At 41.0% G+C, this 20370-nt stretch overlaps 3 protein-coding genes across 5 annotated transcripts in view; 1 reads left to right on the top strand and 2 right to left on the bottom strand.

The window, feature by feature from the left end:
- The window catches only part of ADCK1 (aarF domain containing kinase 1), an 86435-nt gene extending 84614 nt beyond the window's left edge, over positions 1-1821 (bottom strand). The window contains exon 1 of one of the 3 annotated variants that reach the window (XM_035327806.1): positions 1723-1821. The gene's annotated coding sequence lies outside the window, so the exon portion shown is untranslated. Of the gene's footprint in view, positions 1-127; positions 331-1722 lie in introns of those variants that run through there. The other 2 variants (XM_035327804.1, XM_035327803.1) reach the window with 2 other exon arrangements.
- On the top strand, positions 1243-16728 carry SNW1 (SNW domain containing 1). The gene is made up of 14 exons (XM_035327801.1): positions 1243-1353; positions 2383-2536; positions 4971-5132; positions 9129-9224; positions 9317-9423; positions 10077-10181; positions 10275-10344; positions 11031-11096; positions 12375-12491; positions 12838-12979; positions 14372-14468; positions 14983-15100; positions 16134-16297; positions 16380-16728. Exons 1-14 carry the CDS (start codon positions 1340-1342, stop codon positions 16582-16584), a joined length of 1617 nt encoding a protein of 538 aa, XP_035183692.1. The 5' UTR covers positions 1243-1339; the 3' UTR covers positions 16585-16728.
- A 348-nt stretch (positions 16729-17076) lies between these two features.
- On the bottom strand, positions 17077-20364 carry SLIRP (SRA stem-loop interacting RNA binding protein). Its single transcript, XM_035327811.1, has 4 exons — positions 20231-20364; positions 20053-20111; positions 18288-18395; positions 17077-17209 (listed from the first exon to the last, which is right to left on the bottom strand). Exons 1-4 carry the CDS (start codon positions 20319-20321, stop codon positions 17150-17152), a joined length of 318 nt encoding a protein of 105 aa, XP_035183702.1. The 5' UTR covers positions 20322-20364; the 3' UTR covers positions 17077-17149.
- Positions 20365-20370: the final 6 nt, after the last annotated feature.

The raw sequence follows: 20370 nt of genomic DNA, 5'->3' as shown, positions 1-20370 counted from the left end.
AATCTGAATGTTCTGTTTTAAAAATGTTGAGAAATATTCACACTTTCCAAAACTTTCCACATTTTTTGAGTTCAGAACTTTTCCAAAAAAAATCTCAGTAAACATTTTGACTAGTTAAACCACCTATGTAAGCATTTTCTATTTTTGATACATGATAGGTAAGACAGGGCAGGGAAAAGAAGTTATTCACAGCTGGATTAGCAGCACGTGCCTAAAATGCAGATGCAGGTGTGTTTACCAAGCCATATGGTTTTGAATAAGCTTCGAGAGCCCCTTCATACCATATGGTCCGCTCTATCCAGAGCGTTAAGAGCCTCACGTATTCACAAACTCCAAGTTAGCCAATTCGCACATCAAAATTAAACCACAGAAGCAGGTTCAAGGGGAAGAAAATGAAGTATTAAAAAGAACTGGTGTTGCTTGTAGCCAATACAGCTAGAAACATCTGCAAACCCCAACAGCCTGCTGTCTGCACGGAGAAGGACAAGCAGTGAGAACAGAGGAAAGCGATGGAGCATCTCCCTGGTGCAGCAGCAAATTGCTCAGACAATTGTATATTGAATCTGTCTTACAGACCGCGTTGGAAACTAGAGCACAGAGTTGTATATTTACCACACAGCATTAAATAACAAGTCATAGCAAGGGACAAAGTAGGAATGCAAAAGGAGGAGGAAGAACTGCCAATCCTTGAACTGCAGCTGGTGCAACAGCTGGAGAGGCACATGGGCAGCTTCCAACAGCGAGAACGAGCTCCTGAACCAGGAGGCAACACTGCCAGAAATGGCAAGGGCAGCTCTGCTGCTGAATGGCTGGCAAAAAAGGGGTAGGAGAGGTGACAGGAGTTTTGCTCGTAACAGCTGCTGATTAGCTATCTACGTCCAAGTTCGGTATCTTTAGCTTTGCCTAGAGCACTCACGGGAGGCCAGGCGCGTTTGTGTCACCACGGCCCATGCCCAGCAGAGACAAGGGGAGCTCGTGCACAGGACCGTCCTTACCTTCCTCCAGACCTCCTTCCCCTGAGGAAGCCCAGCGGGCGGGCCCCAGCGGCCGGACACAGGCGGTGGGCGCACCCCGGGGCCCGTGGGGGGCTCTCCGGGCAGCGCCTCTCCCGGGGGGCTGCAGGGGGCCCCGCTGCCTGGGGGCTCGGCCCAGCGCCACCACACTACAACTCCCATGAAGCCCCGCGCTCCGACGCATGCGCTGCGCCCCGCCGGCGCCTCTCTTTTTTTAGCTTCCCGGACTACACCTCCCAGCTGCGCGCTGTGGCGCATGCGCAGCAGTGGCGGGCGCCCTACCCCCGCTCCCGCGGCCTGGCTCCGGAGAAGACGGCGGCGGCAAGATGGCGCTTACCAGGTGCGTCCCGCGGGCCCCCCGCGGGCCCCCTGCCGCCGGTTGTCGCCCCCTGGTCTCCGCGCGGCTCCCCGCGGCTCCCCGGTCGCTGCGGGAGGCTCCAGCCAGCCATAGGAGCCGCGCTCCGGGGGAGCTCTGCCGGGCCGCGGCCCCTCCTAGGCCCCGGCCCCTCCTAGGCCCCGGGCCTGCTGAGGGGGCCGGGCCGTGGGGCGCTGAGGGCTGAGGCGGGCCGGGGGGGGGAAGGGGGGTGCAGGACGCTGCCTGCTGGTGCAGGGGTTTCACCTCGGCTCGTCTCCTTCGCGGGAAGGGGCAGCTCCGCCGCCGGGGTTGGGGATGACGGGAGCCCTGGGGCTTTCCCCCGGTTCTCCTTACCGAGGGCTGGGGGCTTTGTTGCAAGCTGCTGCTTGGCCTACAGCCTCAGGTGCGTGGCTCCGCTGGGCTGAAATGCCGACCTCCGGGGAGCTGAGCGCTGCCTCACAAAGCGCTGCGTGGTCTGCGTGAGCTGGAAAATAGGAAGTCGGGAAATAGGGTTTTGGCTTCTCGACTTTGGCCGAGAGGTATCTAATGTTGGGGGGAGACTGTTGACAGGTCTGTTTACAAGCGTTTGCCTTGAGAGAAAGGAAGGGCGAGTCGGTTAGACTATCTTAGTTTTTTTGTTGTTTGATGCTAGCAGAAAGAGTACAGAGGTGTGTGACAGTCCTGTTAGAGAACGGCTGTTGTCACGCACCAGTTGAAGCAAGGTTGAAAGGGGTGGATTTAGCATCAGATTTTATAGGAGTCTCCAGAATGATAAGAAAACACAAGTTGTTTTTGCCTGATTTCAAAAAACCTCTCTGGTTTATGAGAGCAATGCATAAGTTTCATAAATTGTTTCTAAATAAATGGGTGTAGACCTATGGTAGAGAAGATTTAATAATTTAAACAGATTTAAATTAATAGCAGACTCAATGTAGGATGACTTTCACTGTGGGAAATTCTGAGAATTAACCTTTTGTGTCTCTTTTTTTTGGGTGGCTGCCTGTGGATGTGCAGTTTTTTACCAGCTCCAACCCAGCTGTCTCAAGACCAGCTAGAGCTAGAAGAAAGAGCAAGAGCTCAGAGATCTAGGCAGACTGCTCTAGTCTCATCACGAAGGGAACCTCCCCCGTATGGTTACCGGAAAGGATGGATACCACGCGTACTGGAGGTAGATATTTAAACTGACACTGTAGCAGTATGTATGTGTTAATGAGAAAAAAATATTTTTTCTGGAGGAGAAGTAAACTTTGAGCATCACAAATATAATGCAGAGAACTGTGCACAGCCTTACGACATGCAGAATTCCCATCCAGACTAATGGATGTGTTCTTGGGTTGGGGGAAGCTGTTGTAATTAACTGAGTTACTTTAAACATTTGATGCCAAACAGCATGTTATAAGGTTTCTTCTCTTCAGAGGGTGCTTTATGGAAATAGGTCTGTGGTACTTTCGGTTTTTGGTCTGTGAATGTAATGATGCTCTGTGAAGGATATCCATATCGTCCCTCCATCATTATTTGTTTGATACACACCCAGATTATAGCTGGAATAAGTGAACAGGTGGGTAGCCAAGAACAGAATGCTGTGTGATTCTGTGTGTATTGTGTTCTCCGGGTAGCAGAAGGTAGCTGCTGGGGAGGGATGGGGAGGGAGAAATTAATGTTGAAGTTGGGAGAAAACTTCTAAATTTGTCAGATATTCATTGTTTAAGTATGTTACGGGCAAAATGCTTTTGGATGATGTTAGGTGTATTTAGCTATAACCCTTGCCAGTTCAATGCAATCTCAGCCAGAATTGTTAAAAGGTAGAATGGCAACTACAGATGTATAGTTCCAATTCCAAAGTATTTTGGTACAGTTTTTCCATTGTGAGCCACAAAACCTTGCAGATTTTGAAATGGTATTTGACATAACATCTGAGACCTACTGTGATGAGTCAGAAGCCAGTGCTTTTGGGACAAGGCATGCTCTTCAGGTTTTGATACAGTATTTCTTGTATGATTCTGCGTTGTTCCCAAATGCTTCCACTGCCTGAGTTTTTAACAGCCTTACTCTCATATTTATGAGTTAGTCCTATTGTCTTAAAGATTCATGCAGTACCTTGGTGATCCATTAGTGGTAGAAAAGGTGACTTCAAACAGTAATTGCTGTGGTTGTCTGAAATAAAATATTATTACGGGGTTTCCACGTTTAATAAAGCAATTGGTATTATACTTTCACTTCAGTTCCCACCTACACTTTTCATTACTAAAGTTAAAATTGTCGTGCTTATTCTTTAAAGTGTTAGCAAATCAACTTAATAGGAAGTCAGGTCAAACAGTGTCCAGCATCACCGGGCCACAAAGTGATAGACATCTCAAAAGACTGTCAGGGACTTCCCTTTCTGCCTCATAAACAAATGCAAATTCTTCGGTAGTAGTTGTTTACGATCCTAGAATGCCATCATTGAAAAAACAGTGTCTGTTCTTATTGGATCCAATTATGTAAAAAATTCTGAGGAAGGCCTGACTTTTGTTCTGGCTGGTACTGGAGCATTGATTCTGTACTTGTTGAATGTGGGACATCCAGTGGAAGATGTTAAATATCTGAATATGTATATCAGGGAGCACTTGAAGCTAGCACAAGCATGTGCTGCTTTGGAAGAAAGCCTTCTGCTGACTTGCTCCAGGCTCAATCCGAGCTGTCTGTTGCAGTGGTGTTAATTATTTGGTCCCCTGGCGAATATGGAGGGAGATCAATCTAACTAAGACAACCATTCCTTAACCTTGTTAAAAAAAAAAAAAAAAAAGGCAATGCCGTCGCAACAGAGGGTGGGGAGGTGCTGGTGCTGCTTGAAGCAAGTGCTTCCTTTGAAGGAACTGATTTTGAAACCATAGCCTGAAGTTGGTCTAGGAATAGTACCAATTCCGTGTGCATCTTCAGTGTTACTGAGTCAGGGTGGTCTGTTTGAAGAGGTCTTTATTTTACTCATGTTCCTCAGAGGCTTTTAGAGCAACAGGCTGAACAAGAGGAGAAATAAACTGTTAAGAATATTGAGTGCTTGCCCAGTTTTCAATGTATTCACATGTCAAACTAAGGAAATAGATAGCTGGCACCTGTACCGTTGTACAGCCATAAGCTGCAGGCTTGAAAGGAATGGAAAGCTTTTTAAATTTCTTCACTTTATTATGGTGTGATAAGTGAAATTACAACAGTAGTAATTTTATGATGAAAATATCTACTGGTTATTTTTTTTGTTACTTCCACCGTTGCTTTATTACAGCAGATAAGTTCTCGAAGTTCTAATTAATAACTTGTATGTGAATTGATCATGTCATATTCTAGTGCCTGCATGTTCCAGTCAGTGATACAGGCTATTTCTCTGTGCAAGAAATAGTTCAGGATACTTCTCTGCAAGATGTCTATGCATCTTAATGTCTTTTCTTTTAACAAGTGTAAGTTCTGTAGTCAATTGCTCTCTTACGAGCTAATATTGTAAATCTGCTAGAGCATTTATCAGTTTAATTTTGTTAAAATCAATCCATTATTTTGTTCCTTTCCCACCAGTGCAAATGTTATGCTATGTTTTTACCTCCCAGTCGTTCACAACTTTTTCTTTTGTGTAGGATTTTGGAGATGGCGGTGCTTTCCCAGAAATTCACGTGGCTCAATATCCACTGGATATGGGCCGGAAGAAGAAAATGTCCAATGCTTTGGCTGTTCAGGTGGATGCAGAAGGAAAAATAAAATACGATGCAATTGCTCGACAAGGACAATCAAAAGACAAGGTAAATTTTTTTTCAAATGTTTATATTGGGATGTATACCTGGAGGAATTACATGTTCAGTTGCCAAAGTTGCAGAAAGTTAACACCAGTAGGATTTTATACTTTAACTATCTCAGTTTAGTATCAAAAGTGTTACATCTTGTATATCCTCATCCTGTGTATCTTAAGAGACTGCCTCACTTTTGAAAAAGAAATGAGTTCAAATCAATTAGATTCCGTGCTGTCTTATGGATAGAAAGTAGTCTGACAAAATGGAAACAGTAGCAGTGGTAACATTGTAATTGTGGGGACTTTCATTGTATCTTGATCAGACTTTAGCATCTGTAATTATTTGTCAAGAGGAGGATGCTAAAATGTTAATTACATTTATAGAATTCTGTGATGCTAATAAATAGAATAATAAATAGAAAATATTTGGAGCAGAAGAGTAGACAAAAAGTAACAATCGTGCTATTTTTTGGGGGTGGAAGCTTTAGGACAAATAAGAAGGAATAAAAGAAAAAAGTGTTGTTAAACCCCAATTTTTTCAACTTAGTCAAAATACATCTTCACCTATAGGATCAGATTCAATTTTCACACAGTAAACCCGTTTGGATTTGAACATCAGGATAAGTTCTAGCAAAGTTAAGTTTAAGCTATTACTGTTTGTTGTTATTTGATTCAGGAAGATCTGCATCAGCATTTATTAAGTTATCTGCATGGAATCTATAAAAAGCAGGCATATTCTCATTTTGTGGCCGTACTGAGCAGCATGGCAGAACTGAGTAGCTTTTCCAAAACTGAGCTCTGTTAACAGCTGGGCCGCAATTAGGGTTTCGTAACTTCCTTCTCTCAGCTCTGTCTTCTGGATCAGTTTAATTCCGATTGCATCCAGCTGAATGTAAATGCTGAGATTAAAGCCAAAATATTGTGATTTAAGGGAGAGTAAAACTGCAGGAAAATTAGGTATTTGAAACAATTTCCCTGGAAGACCTGATATTAGTAAATATACCATTGGGAGCAGTTCTGCAGTGAGTATTGAGTTGAATACTGTGAAATATTTTCTGTAAGATAGAGGTTTTGATAGCACAGTGTCAGTAGGATTACATAGAAAGGTTTTATTGTCCTGAGAGCAGCAGTCATAATTAAAATATTTCTTCAATCTTAATACTTAGAGTTAAGAGAAACAGATACTTAGTAGCCTATGAGAAATGAGATGGAGTTGCTGACACTGTTCTGTGAGCTACCTGTTTGGTCTGAGTTAAGAAGCAGACTTTGCTTTTGCTACAGTTTATGGATTTTTTTGAAGTTGAATTTAGTGTTCTGCTTTCTTGTAGAGGTAGCAGTTCCATCATCAGGCCCTGGATCTAGGTGGCTTGTCAGCAACTTCTGCTGTTGTACTGGTTCACCTCTCTTGCATTTGTTCCTTTAGATATTTAAAAAATAGTTGCTTCAGAGAATTTTCCTTGAAAAATGCTGACATAATTGAGATAGTCTGACAAGCCTTCTATTTGAGGCTGGCAGAAAGTCTGCTAGATGTGAAAGACAGGATAATATTGATAGATCTGGATGCGTGACCTTATGGATCCAGGGATGTAGGTCCATGTGGTTATCCAGAGGGAAGACTTCCAGCACTAGCTGTACGGCTAGCTCTTGTGCTGCTGTGAATTGTCAATATTTCCTGTATTCACGTGACTGGAAGACAGGCTAAAATAAGGCTTGGGGAATCAGTAATTGACATACAATGGTGAAATTAATGCCCTGCCTCCTTAATAGGAAAAAAAGGACACATAATTGCTTATTGTGTTTTTATTAGGACAGAAAAGAGAGGGAAATTAAGGAATGGAATTATTAGGCCTGTTACTGGCTTCCTGGCAAAAGTGATTTTTCTGTGCAGGAGATGGATTTCTTCTTTGTGGTCCAAGGCTGTGGCTTAGATGTGAATGGAGAAAAAAGAACCACAAATCTTGTCTATAGCTTTCTCTCAAGATTGTGGATTCAATTGAAACATTCATGAAAGGGAATAGTTCCACTGCTGAAGGAACTCCTGTCACAGCAATGGGACAGGTTAAGAGAATACTAATAGAATTAAAATAATCTCAAAAGTTCTTAAGTTCTCGTTACTCATAACATATTCACCTTCCTAACAGAGTTTGATTTGAGAGCTTGTTGCCTGTTTTTTTTTTTTTTTCTTTTTCTTTTTCTTTTTTTTCTTTTTTTTTTTTTCTGTGGTATGCTTGTCAGGCTTCCAAACAGAGTTGTAACAACTTCTGAGGTGTTATGTGCCTCATGTGGAGGAATCAGAGGAAGGCACTCATTCTGCAAGGCTTAATAGTAGCTTCTTGTCTGATATGTTAGATTGATGAGCACTATACAGAGCTCTTCTGGATATATAGAATAAAATGTATTGAGAGGAAGGATTTAAGTGTTAAATGAAGAACGTTCTGTCAAGACACTTGCCTCTATCAGATAACTTGTGGGATCTCTGAATGTGATTGATTACTAAATCCTACCATGAGCTAGTTAGGTAAGATTGTTCTTTTTTTGATGGTACAATGGGGATGTGGATTTCTAATTGCTGCCTGTTAAGGCAGCCTCATCCAGAAAAAGAATTGTCTGTCTGTACCAAAAATTGAGTGTTTCATCTGTGGTTAGGAGATTCTGCTTTTCAGGCCAATGCTTCCTTTTAAATTCCTACTTGAAAAATGGTGGGGAATGAGCATATTACAACATCAAATGGACCCAGTTTCCTCTTGATCCTGGATCAATAAGCCGTCTGAATTTTAATGTTAAAATGGTGTAAATGTCTAGAAAATAACACAGTGCAACAACATCTTTCATTTGCTTGTCTGTGTCACCTCAGAAAAAGGGCTCCAGTTAGGACATGCAAGTGTGTCAGGTTTTGATGAAGACAAAAAATATGGTGGTTTCAGGCAAGTTCCATACTTGTTACTGATTTCTTCCACGTTACTGCAGCTTTCCATTTGCATGTGTTATTTTAGGGTTTAACTAGTTTATGTAACTCATTTGTACCTCAGTATACTGTAGTTTTGAGGCAACCTCTTACATATTTTTTTTTCCTATTTTGTCTTTTGGGATAATCCGAGTTCTTTCAGCATACCTGGTTCTTTGTGCAGCAAGACATCTGGATTTAGAATTAGAGGACCATTGCTCTGCAGTTTTGCTTCATTCAGCTTTTAAGATGCTGTGATATTGTTTATACTAATATAAAGGATTAAAATTTTAGAAGTGAAAGATGAGAAGCAGTAAATGGCTCATCTATCAAATTAATACTGAGGCTAAAGGTCTTTTTCGTAGTTGGACATGCACTTTATTATAAACTTGAAATAATTGCTATAATAAGTTTTAACTTTTTGAATTAAGACTTTCTGGTGTTATTTGTTGGATAAATGTGAAATGTTAGTGCAGTATAATAGAGCTTTTCCCCCCGTAATTATCTAACAACATTCTTTCCATACATTTTAAATTGGGACTTCAAAGCTAGTGACAGCTCATTGCATGTTCTATGAAGACTGAGGTGCCTGTGTAAGGGAAAGTGTCAAGAAAAGATTTCCCGAGCATTTTTTTCCAAGAACATAGTAAATGTAATGAAATGAAAAATTCTAGATAATGAAAAAGATGTGTATGAAAATCTTAAGGAATCCATGAAAACAGAAATAATAAATTTGAGTTTTCTGTTTGTTTTGGAGCCTGAAGAAGGAGAAGCATAGGAAAGGGAAGCGGGAAACTGTGCCTAATCCCAGTTCTGAAAGTGATTTATGTAATTATATTTCATGGGAGTATTGTTGTATTTTTTTGCGAATATCCCATCTGTAAATTGGACTGAAGAGTACATTCTTATTCTGTGCAAGTCATTAAGGAATGTGTAATTGTATACAATAAATGCATTACAATTCATTGTTGTGTACTGTTGTATGCAACAAGGCCTGAAATCTTCCTTTGAAATACATCTATTTATTTGTGTTCTCCAGCACTAATGAAATATGTTGTCTTTCAGATTATTTACAGCAAATACACAGATCTTGTCCCAAAAGAGGTCATGAATGTGGATGATCCTGAACTGCAAAGACCAGATGAGGAGACAATTAGAGAGGTATTGTAGGCACTGACGGGCCTGGTTATCGGAGGTACTTTGTATGTCTTGCATATTTGATGAGATGCATACTGTGATATTTTTGCCTTCAGATAACAGAGAAGACAAGAGCAGCCTTGGAGAAATCAGTGTCACAGAAAATTGCAGCCGCCATGCCAGTTCGAGCAGCTGACAAATTAGCTCCTGCGCAGTACATCCGGTATGTATTGCTGGTGCATGTGTAAGACGTTACCTATTAAATCAGAATATTCCTTGAATTTCTGAGAACAGAAATTCCTCTTAAATTCTTTTCTTCTGGAAGTAGGATGAAACCAGTTAGTGTATTTTGAATTAACCTGCTGATGATAACAGAGTTTGAAGTGTGCTGAAGTATGTCAACATGTCATGAGTTGTGGCACTTAAGGAGGCTTATTGCTTTAGCAACAAAATATAGATTTGTCAGGGAGGACTATGGATGATGCTGCCCTGGAAACAGACTACTTACTGGGAATTGCAAGCTAAAACAAGGGATATAACAAGATTCTTCCTGTGTATTTAAAAAAAATAAAAATAAAAATTTAGAATTATTAGGAAGCTGGTCCTTGCTTATAATGACTTTCTGAATCTAGGTTGAAACAAGAGAATGTGGCCCTGGGAAGATATATTCTCTCTAGTGTTCTGTCTAGATTACCTGCATATAGTCCAATATCCTCTGTGCAGTTACCTGCTCCTGGCATTTACAGTGGAAGAGTCTTTAACTGGTGTGGATAAAATTAAAATGCAGCTAGAGCAGTAAATGGAATAAAAACTGAGGTGGGAAGGGAATACCCAGCCGGCTGCCTGCAGAGAGTTGAAGTGCTTTGTTTTATCCAGGTACACACCGTCACAGCAAGGCGTTGCCTTCAACTCTGGAGCAAAACAGAGAGTTATTCGGATGGTGGAAATGCAGAAGGATCCTATGGAGCCTCCAAGATTCAAGTAAGCATTCAAAACTTCTTCTTAAAAAATAAAAGATTCTGCAGTATATTCCCATACAACATGCTGATTGTAGTTGTTTTGTTAATTGTTCAGAATTAACAAGAAGATTCCACGTGGGCCACCTTCTCCTCCAGCGCCTGTAATGCACTCTCCTAGTAGAAAGGTATGAAATACCATAGCTGTTCTAATTTTTAACTTCTAGGTGGATTCACAAATTCTACTTTGATCCGGTTCATTTCTGTGCACCTTCTCTTCATTGTCCTTTTAATATGATGTTAAGTGATAGATCGGTGCCCAGCGAAGACTATTTTTTCATTTGGACGGTTCCAAAACTACCTCTTTTCTTATGTAACTTGTCAAACTTTGAGTAGGTTTCTTATGTATTTCATGCAGGTCTTTATTGCTGGGGTTGTCTGTGGTGTGAGTGAGTAGACAAACTTCAGCCTTGGTATACTCATGCTACTCATAAGCAACACAATAGGGTTTTTCTTGTATTGTGAAGGATTATCTTCTCTCTGAGAGATGAGTGTAGTGGTTCATCAGTTTTTTTACAAGTTGAACTGCCATTACATTTTCAAGCGTTAACAAGCTGGCTCTAAGTTCTGGTCTGTGTGATGACAGCTTAAGAGGGTGGCTGAATAGCGATGTTGTAACCTTCTTCAGTGTTACCAAAGGTACAGTGCAGAAATGAGCATCTCATTGCTGCTAAGAAGGGTTGTTTTCTTGTTGCAGTGTCTTGAAACTTGTGCTCTACTGATGTCAATAGTTCTATAGCTGCCTTTAAGAAAGAAAACAGTATGTCCTTTTGCTATAAATCTAAAGATGACTGTGCCTTCTTTCCTCTATCAGATGACTGTGAAAGAGCAACAAGAGTGGAAAATTCCTCCATGCATTTCAAACTGGAAAAATGCAAAGGTAATTAAGTTGTCATAAATTCACCTTTCTAATACTGCACCTTACTGGGGGACATCTCTGAATGATGTACAGCCTGAATAATACTGGTTTTAAATCCTTAGAGTGACATAAACTGGCTTCTTCCAGCGTGGAGAACATACAATTGTACAGCTCAGTTTTTCTCTCTCTGGCATATTAGAGTTGTCAAATTGACAACAGTATAGAGCAGAGAGAATATATTACTTCATGGCTGAGATTATACATTTTGAGAGGGAAAAAAATGACATTAGTTAAAATCCCTATAATAGTGCACTGTGTGGAGCCTGAAACCCAAGTCTCTAGAGCTCACAAAGTAAACCCGTCTACACTGAAAAAGGGAGAGGTAGTTCGTAGAGAACTAAGCATGTTTTTAGTGCTACAGTCAGTCTCTGGAAAGTTACCCTTTTGGTGTTCTTGCACTAATTGATTGTCGCTAGTGGTTAGCTTAGCTATTTTTATTTCTTTTTTGAGTAGGTTATGTCCTATACCTTTATTTTATTCAGTAGCTAAGTTTCTGGTCAGAGAGAAAGGAGAATTTGTAATATCCTGCAATGACCAGTCTAATTGTTCTGAAACATAAAAAGCTGTTGTTGTGAGGAGGCCTCTCTGAATGGAGGAAGGAAAAGCTGCATGTTTTGATGTTATTTTTCTACCCAAACACAGCTGTATAACTGGGACTGACACTAATTAGTAGATCAAATTTTAGGTTACAGATGCTAATATCAAAGCAAAAAATGTGTAGAGCTCTCTAAAGAATCTTAAAATATCTTCTATAAATACTTCCAGTTTTCAGCTTCTAAAGGCAAAGCTGGCATTTGGTGTCTTTTGCTAGCAGCCTTGCCCCTTACTTTCTCATTTTTGAATTGGCTGACCTCTTCATAGGTATGAAAACAGTTTGGGGAAAGTTTAAAGCACACACGGTAAAACCACATAGACTAAGAAAGCTAATACCTGTAGTTCTTAACACAGAGAAAAAGTGGAGCTTATTAATCAAAAACTCATTCTCATTTCTATGAAGATGCAACTTGAAGGGAAAATGTGATCTAGATTTGAGATGGGGTGGAATTGGAGGGAAACTTAGCATTGCCTGGTATGAATCTGGAGTACATATAAAAGAGGTTTATTGCAGCCTGTGTATGAATGGCCAAGTTCTGTGTTTTGTGTTGTGTTGTGTTTTTTTTTCCTTACACAATGAATCTAATAGTTTGCTATTAAAAATGTCAATGTCTGTGATTAACTGCCTATCTGTTTCCACTTCAGGGTTACACAATTCCATTAGACAAGCGTCTGGCTGCAGATGGCAGAGGATTGCAGACTGTTCATATTAATGAAAACTTTGCCAAGCTCGCTGAGGCTCTCTATATAGCTGACAGAAAGGTCAGGTGGTTGTTGAAACTGTTCTCTTTCAAGTGGTTTTAACCTTCATTATACGTTTATTTCCTTGAGGAAATCAACTGGGAATAGGCTATAGCATTTTGGTCTGTACTGCTCCTGGGCTTCCATAAGGTTTTATCCCCAGTATCTTTGAGTCAGTGGCTCAGTGTGGGTTAGATTATTGGATGTCGTATCTGTTGTTTCTCAGCTTGAAGGGCTGTGGTTATCTGGCTTTGAACTTTATAGCTCAGTTCCTTCCCTGTTTACGGTGTAGTTCTAGGACAGATGATCTGCTTGCATCCCAGGTGCTAGCTTTCTGTCATTTTAACTAGGGGTCTTATGTGTACAGGCTCGTGAGGCTGTAGAGATGCGTGCCCAGGTGGAGAGGAAAATGGCTCAGAAAGAAAAGGAGAAACATGAGGAAAAGCTCCGAGAAATGGCCCAGAAAGCAAGGGAGAGAAGAGCAGGGATCAAAACCCATGTTGAAAAAGGTATGTTTCTTTGTTACTAAGATACTGCATGTTGTTTTTTAACACTTTCTGAAGTGCGCATTTGCAGAAATAACCTGAGAATTTGTAATACTTAAATATCAACATTAAGCATGACATCTCTTCTTATGTCTTCACTTCAACAGTCAGTGTATTTGGTTACTTAGTGAGGGTCTGTTTTGGTGGGATATGAGTTTAATACCCTGCTGTGAGGTTGAGTGTATACAGGTTTAGGACTTTGAGGAATTCATAACTGCAAGTGGATTGCTACATGTAATGGCTTTCATGGACTGTTATCATTGATATTTTTTCAGAAAAGAACTGTTCGGACTTCTATGAGAACTAAACCGTCTTTAAGTTTTCAAAGACGGTAAATAATATTTTGTTTCTCCTATTATTATAATTGGTCTTACGGAGCTATAGTTCTGTTGACCACTAGGCCCAAAATCTAATAACCTAACTAAATCATAACGACTGTGATAAGTCTTATGTCTTGATTTAAATTACATTTCAAAGATCAAGGTGTTGAATTTACAGAGCAGTTCTCTCACTTTGCCAAAAGGCGGAGGATATGGTCATACAGTACCAAATACTGCAGCTGGGGTGGTCTAACCTCTTTCCAACAGTGCAGGCTGGGGGACTGGTAGGCTGCAGAGCAGCTCTGCTGAAAAACACCTGGCAGTGCTGAACATAAGCCAGCAGTGTGCCCTGGCAGTGGCAATATTGCAAGGGGCATGCTAAGCTGCATCAGCAGGAATGTAGCCATGCGGTTAAGGAAAGGAATAGTTTTCCTTTACTGGTCATCTGTCAGACTGCATCTGGAATACGGTACAAGATGGACATTGATAAACTGGAGTGAGTTCAGTGGAGGGTCACCAAAATGGTCAGGTGGCTGCAACATCTGCATAGTAAGATGCTGAGAAGAATGAAGCTTGTTGTTCTACATGGGGAAGAGGTGGCTTGGGGGTACCTAATGGCAGCCTGGTTTGATTTCAGCATTGATCTTGCTTTAGGCAGGAGGTTGAAATAGACGCTCCTTCCAATCCAAGTGATTTAGTGATACTGAATCACAGGAAGTTCTTCTAGGCACTTAGATGCTTGTGTTTGAACAATATTTTTATACTTTTTAATACATTTTATACTTTATACTATACTAAATGTTTATATATATATATCTTATATATACTTCGGGTCTCTTGTCAAAGACAGTTAACTGCTTGTGGCATGAGAAAGTTTTCCATGTGGTGTTTATTTAAAATGTAACATTTTAAACAGTGCTAAGGGTCACTTCTCTTTTGGAAATGAATACTGAATTCATCACTGTGCCAATACTTGTGCCATAGTTAATTCAGACTTCAATACTTGTGTATAATGAGCAATCGTGCATTTGTTCAGAGGATGGAGAAGCTAGAGAAAGGGATGAAATAAGACATGACCGGCGCAAAGAAAGACAGCATGACAGAAATCTCTCCAGGGCCGCCCCTGACAAAAGGTGAGTCTCAGTGATATATCCTGTATTTTCAGTGAGATCTAAACAGCGTCAGTGGCTTTGTTCCTTGAAGCTGTTCATTGGAAGTGAGCTTAGATTTATGAATGTAAGCTCAAGTATCTTGTTTCTTTCAGCCAGTAAGATTTCTGAGTACAAATGGCTTCTGTACACTTAAAATCTCTAATATATTAAAATTAGATTGCATAGCCTTTCTAGAATATAATGAACACTGTTTCGTGGAAAAAAAAATAAATATGACATTTTAGACCAAGTCAGCTTGATATAAATTGCAGATAGTGGAAAGTAAATTTAAATGTTAATCCCAGCCAAACATAACTTTACAAATGCATCCTTTTCTAGGAGACAAATTTTAAATGTTACCTAGTAAAGAACAGTAATGGTTAACATATGGTATCTGGGGCAAATTGCTAGCAGCTTATACAAAATTGACTTGCAGTTGAGTACATCAACAAGTATGGTTTATCTGACTTAATAAAGATTAAAATTCTAAATTCAGGTCAAAGCTGCAGAGAAATGAAAACAGAGATATCAGTGAAGTTATCGCCCTAGGGGTACCCAACCCTAGGCCATCCAATGAAGTCCAATATGACCAGAGGCTGTTCAACCAGACCAAGGTAAAAATACCTTTTCACAGCCATATATTTTTCTATGAGAACATACCAACAGTTCCTCCTGCCCTAGTGAGTATGGCTAGAGGCCTAAAGGGACCTTTTTTTATGGATGGTGTGGATGAGCTCTGAAAGAAATCTCTACATAACTGGTAGCAAACTACTGATCTTCCTTATCCGCAGCTGAAGCCACAAAAATGGGATATTCAAAATGTATGACAGGATTAAAGGAGATTGGGTTTGTGGGGAGAAAGTGTATGTGAGGGGGTGTTTTGCCTTCAAGTTGCAGCGACTTCATTTTCTTTTGTATAAATGCACTGATTGAATAGGGGAAATGTGCTCTGAAAGAGAAGCAAGTAAATACTTGCCATTCCCATTACTGCTTCTGTGAAAAACCCTTCTGAAGATATAAATAGTGAACAGCAACATTTGTTGGCCCTGAACTTTGTACTATTGAGAGATGAAAAAGTAGATTAGGCTTTAAAAAGTCCCTCAATAGTCCTGCAGTGTGTCAATCATTCTTTTTCATGTCTCCAATGAAAGACTTGCAGGCAGAATGGGAAGCTGACGAATCAAAATTGAACAAGCAGGCATTTCTCCTACTTTCATGGTTTACATACACTTGTGCGATTTAGATCAGTCAGCTTAAATCATGTTTTCTAGAAATTCTGAATAATGCACGTTTCTGTGTGGTTGTACTTGGCCATTATAGACAGCTGTACTTGCAGGGCAGACTGACATGATCCATTATTCTGAAATGTGAATGGCCTGCAATCCTTCTTGTCACTTTCCGACAGAGTAGAAGTGGCCCTAGCGGAGGCTGGTAATCATTGTGTCATGTTGTCCGGTCTTAATCCCAGAGCCAAAACTACTCATACCCTAATGAAGTGCTTGAACCCGCCAGACAGCAGTAGTAAATCACCCAATAGCATCTTTTTGTATCTGTCTGACAGCATGCCTGTATCTTGATGTTAAAATTAATTTAGCTGGTTTTGTACTAATTTGTATTACTACAGCTCTACATCTTTCTTCTTCACAGGGTATGGACAGTGGCTTTGCTGGAGGGGAAGATGAAATTTATAATGTTTATGACCAGCCTTGGAGAAGTGGAAAAGATATGGCCCAAAACATCTACAGACCAAGTAAAAATGTGGATAAGGATATGTATGGTGATGATCTAGAGGCTCGAATAAAGACGAATAGGTAAGGAAAAAAAAAATACAAAATATTCTTAATTAGGGTTCTGAGGTTAAAAGCAATTGAGTATCATCTTTTCCCCCCCTAGGTTTGTTCCTGACAAAGAGTTCTCTAACTCGGATCGTAACACCAGAGGGAGAGGCAGAGATGGACCAGTTCAATTTGAGGAGGATCCATTTGGTTTGGACAAATTTCTGGAAGAAGCCAAACAACATGGTGGTTCTAAACGGCCCTCTGATAGCAGCCGCCCTAAAGAACATGAGCATGAGAGCAAAAAGCGGAGGAAGGAATAAATGCTTCTGTTCCTTGAGTAGCAAAGAAATGGACTACTTGCTTGGACTTCCTTCAAAAGGCATTTTTAATATCACAGAGGTGTGTAGGGGGATGGCATTATATAAAGCAGTTCTGAACTCTTGTGCCAGGTGGATACATGTACACGTTAGTTCTTTGACATAGGACAGCTACCCATGGAGAGTGGAAGAATGAAGACCACTTTGAAACACTTCACAGGGAAACTGTTCTCTAGCAAGTGATCTGACTTGGCTAAGTCCCTGTTGCCCAGCATCTCAGGGTAAGAATGTAGCCCTTTCCTCCAGCTTTAGTTTTTGTAAGTAGCTGAAGCTTTTATTTCACCTGTTAAAAAGCTCTCCTGCTGTATATAATTACTGTCTCATGCTATAATGGATGCTAGGGAGCTTATGATTCAGTGTTTCTTCAGTGTGGTTCTACAGTTTATTTGACCAAGGAGGGGAAACAGCCAGATTCTGTTTTAAATCAAATAGTCATTCATAGTTTCTCCATAATCTTTATTTTAGTTTCTTTACATTTAGTGAAATAAAGCCTCCTTCCACCACTCATTTACTCTTTTTCTTCCTTCTGCTGATTGTGTCTTCTACTTTGCTGCAGCTTGACAGAGAGCTGAAAACAATGGAAATTATTCACACTAGGCAAGAAAATTTAATTATTTTCTTTAAACTTCTGTTATTCTAAAAACATTTGTATGGAAGGTAGACCTCTCCTCCTGCACATGAGCTATAATCACAAATACTAAGTTCCTGACAGGAAAGTTAAAAAGATTCACACAGAAACAGTGACCTTTCTCAGAAAAAACTCTTCTAAGCTTGGAACTTGAAGTGGAACAGAAAGTAACTATGTAAACCTAACACAGAAAAGGGGAGACACGATGATACATCTTCTGTCTAGAGAAACTTGCATTTCTTAAGAAATGAAGAAGCCTAATTGCCTTCTGCTTTTTAACTCACTGCAAAGAAGCATCTTAACTCTTGTTTAGAGTACACTCCATGACATACACCCCCGGGCAGGTAAAATAAGGTGGGTATTTTACAACTTCAAGAGTAAAATGTAGCAATGTTTCCCAAATGGAGAAACTGACACTAAGTATTCCTCTCTGCTAGTCATAGTACTTGCTTTAATAGGATGTTAGCTGTATGCAACTCTGTTACTTTCAAATTAGTTTATGACATTACCTTGAGGTCTGGCTTGTCACATTTCAAGATTTAATTCAGTAAACCACTGCTTGATTTCTGCACCACAGTTTAACTCAGAGGTCAGCTCTTAGGAGTATGTCCTGAAAAAACTACGGTCAACATACTGCCAGCCGCCTTGCAGCATCTTGCAAATTTATTCTACTCTTGACAACTCTGCATTGAAAGTTTCAGGAGACTAGTTGCCAGAACAATATGGAACAGTTTCACCACATTCGTGTTCCTTTACCTTAGCATAGGAAAAAGCTTTCATCTCTGGATATGGGATCTCTATGGTATCTATGGATATATGACCCTAATTAGTCAAGCAGAAGTGGTGGAATAAACAACTATTAATTATTTAAAACACACCAAAAGCATACTTAAGTGGCAAAACACTTAATCTCACTTGAATTTGTACACCAATCTTTCACGTTACAGAATTCAAAAGAACATGGAATTGAAAACACAGCTCATTATGTTATTTCATTAAAGGAAGTGACATCTGTTACCTTGGAACCTTCAAGTATGTGAGAATCCTTTTGAAGTATATTCTGAACATCTTCTGGAGATGAGAATTTAATCCAGCAATAACGTTTATGAAAGCCTGTATCTTTGTCCTAGTTATCAATTAGAAAAAAAAAAAACAGTTAATATAGGAAGTGTTCTCATAGGCTGTTAACAGCTTTCTATCAATGTTCCATTTAAGGATTCAGAAGTTAGCAGAAAATTTAGTGTACCTGTTTCAGAAGCTTTTTTCATACTTTAAGACATTTACTTTCATTGACAGCATGTGGGGGACCTAGCAGAGGCTGTTCTGCATCCCCTTTTCTCAATTTGAGTCCAGCAATCAAAAAAATTTAAGATTTTAAGTTATAGTTGAAGACTGGAATAATGCATAGCTGGTTGTTTCAAACTGCAGTTACCTGCTATTAAGCCAGTCACAACAGAACTGACATTTAAATGGCTGCCTGATTTGAAAATAAGCCTGTTCAGCTACTTGAAAGCTATTCAGCAAGATAAAGCAGCTGCTTACAATACTGGAAAAGCAGGCTGCAATTCTAGATGACGAGCATTTAACTGCATGAAAAAGAAAAAAGATATTTTTTTAAGAATAATTTGCCAGTCTGAAGAGATGGTTGTCAATAAAGCAGGGATTGGTGCAGGAGGGTCAGGTCTACCAAAGTGCCTATTATCCCAAGCTACTGAATTCACTGAACGTCAGGCACAATTGCCAGCACTTCCAAACAGCAGCGAACCTTCTATCCACAAGGTATTGTGGTCACATTGCCCTGTTTCAGTATCCCAGTGGAGTCTTTACCAGGGTGCCTACAGGCAGACTTTTGTAACTCTGGCAGTTTTACACATTAACAAATGCTCCTAAAGTAATCACTACATTAAAGTATACACATGCATAGCAATTCGGGCTTTAATCAACAATGAAGGAAGGTTTACAGTAAACTACCTTACCTACCTTAGCAATGAAGCAACACTTTCTGTTCTAAACCCGAGAGACTGTGCGTGGCAGACACCTCCTGCACGTGCCCTGAACCTCAGTTTTCAGAGATAACTGGACTGACTGTTAGCTTTCTGCACTTCCAAACTGTTCTTCAACTGATAACAAACCTAGTTTAACAGAAGCTCACTACCCACTTAGCTTCATTTAACAGACTACTTCACAGACAGGCAAGAGAGCCTCTGTTCCTTCAGAAATTATTTGTAGGCATTCCTCTTCTGCTGTTATGGATGCCTTTTTTTTTTTTTTTTTTAATCTCTCCAAGAAAGTGCACCAGACACTGGAATCCCTAATCTACATGCTCTAAATTGGATAACCCGAACAGCAGAGAGGCAGGGCCAGCTAACAGCTCAGGAGCACGTGAGAGTGAATGAGGATTTCAGGTTAGTTCCTCCCTCTGGACAGTATGTGAGCGCTGGGGGCAGGCAAAAACCTCTCTGTTAGGCTCGAGAGGAAAAACGTACGGGGTTTACTGACAAAAATAAAGCGAAACTGCAATAGAGAACCTCTTTGGGTCAATTAATAAGAGGTATTTTTATGTTAATTATTGAGAAAGGGCGGTACCAGCAGACTCTGAGGGACGTGTTTTCTAAGACTTGGACGAAAAGCGTCAGACTCGGAGGAAGCCTACAGCCCGCGCCCAAAGAGGACAGGAATTCAGGGGGCTGGGAGCACAGCCAGAGCTCCCAGCGCGGCTCCCGGGGGCTGCCGAAAGCGCTCCCGGCCCGAGGGCCCGTCCTGGCCCAGCCGCGGCTACTCACGAAGGGCAGCTGGCACCTCTGCACGGCCCCGAACTGCGAGAAGTACTCCTTCAGCTCCTCTGCGGGGGGAAACAGCCAGGTTACACGGGCCCGGATCCCCCCGCGACCCTCGGAGAGCCTCCGCCCTGCCCCACCGCGGGTACGGGCGGGCAGGGAAGGGGCAGGGAGGCGCACTCACTGCTCGACACCGTCCAGGGCACGTCGGCCACGAAGATGTCGAAGACCCGCCGGGCACGCCGCAGCGCCCGCACCGCGCTGGCCGCCGCCATCTTGTGGTGCCGCGGCCGCCCCCGGCCCGGCCCGCCCCGGCAGCGCGCC

Source organism: Oxyura jamaicensis, chromosome 5 (genome assembly GCF_011077185.1).
Source record: "Oxyura jamaicensis isolate SHBP4307 breed ruddy duck chromosome 5, BPBGC_Ojam_1.0, whole genome shotgun sequence".
In the NCBI taxonomy this organism is placed as follows: Eukaryota; Metazoa; Chordata; class Aves; order Anseriformes; family Anatidae; genus Oxyura; species Oxyura jamaicensis.
Note: the sequence above shows the minus strand (reverse complement) of the source record. Positions and strands in the feature narration are given on the sequence as shown.

Excerpts from the sequence above, each read along its gene's own strand:
- SLIRP (XM_035327811.1), bottom strand. The coding sequence starts at position 20,321 with ATGGCGGCGGCCAGCGCGGTGCGGGCGCTGCGGCGTGCCCGGCGGGTC. Across the intron at positions 20,112-20,230 it reads GCCCTGGACGGTGTCGAGCA|AGGAGCTGAAGGAGTACTTC; the intron begins GTGAGTGCGCCT and ends TTCCCCCCGCAG. Across the intron at positions 17,210-18,287 it reads ACATACTTGAAGGTTCCAAG|CTCTCTGTCAAGCTGCAGCA; the intron begins GTAACAGATGTC and ends CATTGTTTTCAG.
- SNW1 (XM_035327801.1), top strand. Across the intron at positions 9,424-10,076 it reads GCTCCTGCGCAGTACATCCG|GTACACACCGTCACAGCAAG; the intron begins GTATGTATTGCT and ends TGTTTTATCCAG. Across the intron at positions 12,980-14,371 it reads CAAAACCCATGTTGAAAAAG|AGGATGGAGAAGCTAGAGAA; the intron begins GTATGTTTCTTT and ends GCATTTGTTCAG.